This window comes from Triticum urartu, chromosome 7, assembly GCF_003073215.2.
Source record: "Triticum urartu cultivar G1812 chromosome 7, Tu2.1, whole genome shotgun sequence".
NCBI lineage: Eukaryota > Viridiplantae > Streptophyta > Magnoliopsida > Poales > Poaceae > Triticum > Triticum urartu.
This window is the reverse complement of record NC_053028.1, coordinates 656515053-656518483: the sequence shown is the minus strand read 5'-3', so window position 1 is coordinate 656518483 and position 3431 is coordinate 656515053. Positions and strand designations below refer to the sequence as shown.

The window sequence follows — 3431 nt, the reverse complement described above, 5'->3', positions numbered from 1 at the left end:
ACCCAACCATAATACTGTCTGGAAAACACTCTTTTGACAAGTATGACACCCACAAGCAGATGGTATTAATTTAGTGATGCTTTAGCCAGTCAATAGCTTATTACACGCGGCATGTACCCCCCTTGCAAAATCTCCATGCATCAAAGGAGCTGGCCTGCTATAATTAGTTAATACTTTGAGAGAAGCTTAGAGATGACAAAATTCGTTTGTTGAATGGACACCTCTCTCTCAGTCTCATCTTTAGAAAAGAGGCGGGCGTCAGGACAGCGGCGAGGCTTCCAGTGGTTGGCGGTGGCTTTTCCTCTCCCGGGAGAATATCATCACCCGTCCATGAGCTTTCCACGAGTAGAGAGAGAGAGAGAGAGAAGAAAGATAAAGAAACAAAGCCACTAAAGCAGAGAGAGAGGGAGAGAGAGAGAGAGAGCATATCGAGAAAGAAGACAGCCAAGGGAAGTACCACCACCACTACCGCGTCTACTACCACGACTATATACCCTCCCGAGCCTCGTTCTGCGTGCGGGAGCGAACCCTATTCCTTGTTCTTGAATCTCGTCCAAATCTGTAGCAGAGATTGATCAGAGAGGGAAAAAGATCTCTAGAGAGAGAAGGATTTAAGAGGGGCGGCCGAGGGGGGAGAATAGAATGTTCCCGGCTGCTGCAGCTGCTTCCTCCAAGAAGCCCGGCGTGAGCCCGTCGTCAGTTCACGATCGGGCCGCCGCTGCCGCGTGCGACTCCGGCCTCGTCCTCACCACCGACCCCAAGCCCCGGCTCCGGTGGACGGTCGAGCTCCACGACCGTTTCGTCGATGCCGTCGCGCAGCTCGGAGGCCCGGACAGTGAGGAGATCGACCCATTCATGCTTGTTTCAGTCCAGGTTTGGATAATTTTTGGGGTTGTTAGTGACTTGTTGATTTTGCTTCATGACAGAGGCAACTCCGAAGACTATTATGAGGGTTATGGGAGTCAAGGGCCTCACGCTTTACCATCTCAAGAGTCATCTTCAGGTGCGTGTGCATGGGCAGAATTAGGTTTTTGTTTCTCTCTCTCTCTCTCTCTCTCTCTCTCTCTCTAGATCTCATATGTGTTTTGGTTTCTGGTTTTATTGTTCTCAGAAATTCAGGCTAGGGAAGCAGCACAAGGAGTTCGGTGATCACTCGGTCAAGGATGGTAAAATCATAAGATCTACTTATTAAAATTGATGTGCATGGATCATGTTTCTGTTCTACATATCATGGTTCAGTTATCTACTAGATCTCACATATATGTTTGCATTCCCTCACTTAAGTCATAGTTAAACCTAGCTTATTCATCTGGAAATATGTTACATGCATGCGTGTTAGTGTCTTTCCGAAGCAACCTGTTATGCCTAGGTGCTTAACCTAGCTGCCAAGTTTACTCTCTCTTTTGGCAATCTCTCTTTTTTGGTCAAAAAGGCAAAGTAGTACTCTATCTCTTGTTCATATCATCGCCTTAATAAACTACACCTTCAAATTACCTGCAGCTATGGAGATGCAACGGAATGCAGCCTCTTCGTCTTCGGGTATGATGGGAAGAAGCATGAACGAGTAAGCTTCACAACATAATATACAGATTATACAGTGCATTTCCAAAAGACTGCTAGCTAACGTTCATTTGGTGTCGTCAAATAACCACCACAGCCGCAGCACGCACATGAACGAGTCACTAAGGATGCAGATGGAGGTCCAAAGAAGGCTCCATGAGCAGCTGGAGGTATAAATTAATTACATTTTGGCATCTAAAATTTTGGGAAGTTTACACATACATATATATACTGATATACATGGTACAACTATGATCTGTTCCTGGCCCTACATCAACCACAAACATGCATGTTTCTTCTGTACTTTGCATGCAATGCATGCAAGAACGTTCCGAGGAAACTTACATTAATCTTGCCGAGTTGCTGGCAGCTGATATGGCAATGATGCTTGTCCTTTACACATGCATGTTGGTCCATGTGAACCTCCATGCTTGCTTGGTTGCAAGAATATTTCATGGGAAGTTTACTACTTTACTTGGCACACGTCTTTTTGGTAGCACTCATGAGCTTGGTACATATGCATTTTAACCTTTTTTAAGGCAGAAGAAATTATCACTTTGCATTGCCATGACGCCAACATTATGTGGCATCCCCATGCAGGTGCATTTTCACTTTCAAGGCTGTGATCACTTTGCAATGATGTCAATATGCCATGTGTTGTGTATGTGCAGGTGCAGAAGCACCTCCAGATGAGAGTGGAGGCCCAGGGGAAGTACATGCAGTCCATCCTGGAGAAAGCCTACCAAACCCTCGCGTCCAGCGATTGCGCCACGTGGCCTGCTGCCGCCGGGTACAGATCTCTAGGTGGCAGCCAGGCGCCGGCCCTCGACCTCGGCGGCTCCATGAGCTTCCAGGACCTCACCCTGTATGGAGGGTCGTCGAGCCATCTGGATCTGCAGCAGCACATGGAGATGAGGCCGACCATGGCCATGGACAGCTTCTTGGCGTTCAACGAGAGCTGCATTGGATCAGCAACAGTCAGGAGCTGCTCCACCGGGAAGAGCCCGATGATGTGGGGCAACGGCGATGATGAGCAGGCCAAGAGTGGTGGCAGCGCCGATGAGCTTCTCCAGATGGCGCCGTCGTGCATGATGGAGGCGGGTGGCGGCAGCGGCGGCTCAATGGATCCGATCATGTCATTGTCCGGCGACTCCTTGGGCAGTAAGGGCTTTGACGGCCCAATCATCAGCTCAAAGCTTGAGATGAGGTCATCTCCACAGCAAGTAGGAAGTGAGAGGAACTTGTCCTACGGGTAATTCAAGATCTTAAATAATGTGTTTTTTGTTCTTCTTTGGAAACACAATTAAGAGGTAATTAGTTACGTTAATGTGCTGTTGTCATGAAACAAGCTTAATTGGCTCTTTTGCTAAGATCACTAAATAAGCATGGGCTGAGGTGTAGCTAAGAGTTCAGAGAGAGGGGTCATCATATGCTGATGATGCCCAATGGTTTTCTTTTTTGAGGATATAGCGGGTAACAAAATTGTATTTTAACATATTGGCGTTGGTTTTAAGGTTTGTACATTTTGGTGTAGCTGTGAAAGCATGCAGCTGGTGTGAAACATGCTTCTATTATAATTCTTGTTCGGTGCATGTATTAACAATAATAATAGAGGAACAACACTCTGAGATTTATTGATGTCACGCTGTTTAGTTATGCATGTGATAATGTGTTCTCTCGTGTTATGTTTGAGTCAATTAAGTTGTGATTAAAGGCCATGTTGCATGTCTTTTTTCCCCTGGACCGGTTGTTTCTTCTAGTTAGCTTGCACATATTAATTTTGATTTTCAATCTTAGTATATTTCTTTTGAGGAAATTAAGAAACCTTAGTATATATTTTCTCCATCCTTTTGATGGGACACTATGTTTTT

General features: G+C 46.0%; 1 protein-coding gene across 1 annotated transcript; it reads left to right on the top strand.

The window, feature by feature from the left end:
- Positions 1-415: 415 nt before the first annotated feature.
- LOC125522729 (myb family transcription factor IPN2-like) lies at positions 416-3220 on the top strand. The gene is made up of 6 exons (XM_048687767.1): positions 416-835; positions 927-1003; positions 1112-1166; positions 1501-1564; positions 1658-1730; positions 2232-3220. The coding sequence occupies exons 1-6, from the start codon at positions 643-645 to the stop codon at positions 2814-2816; spliced, it is 1047 nt and encodes a 348-aa protein (XP_048543724.1). The 5' UTR covers positions 416-642; the 3' UTR covers positions 2817-3220.
- The last annotated feature ends 211 nt before the right edge of the window (positions 3221-3431 follow it).

Bases quoted from the DNA above. Each gene is read 5' to 3' on its own strand.
- LOC125522729 (XM_048687767.1), top strand. From the start codon at position 643: ATGTTCCCGGCTGCTGCAGCTGCTTCCTCCAAGAAGCCCGGCGTGAGC. The intron at 836-926 runs GTGAGGAGATCG...GCTTCATGACAG, and splicing joins GCAGCTCGGAGGCCCGGACA to AGGCAACTCCGAAGACTATT. The intron at 1,731-2,231 runs GTATAAATTAAT...GTGTATGTGCAG, and splicing joins GGCTCCATGAGCAGCTGGAG to GTGCAGAAGCACCTCCAGAT.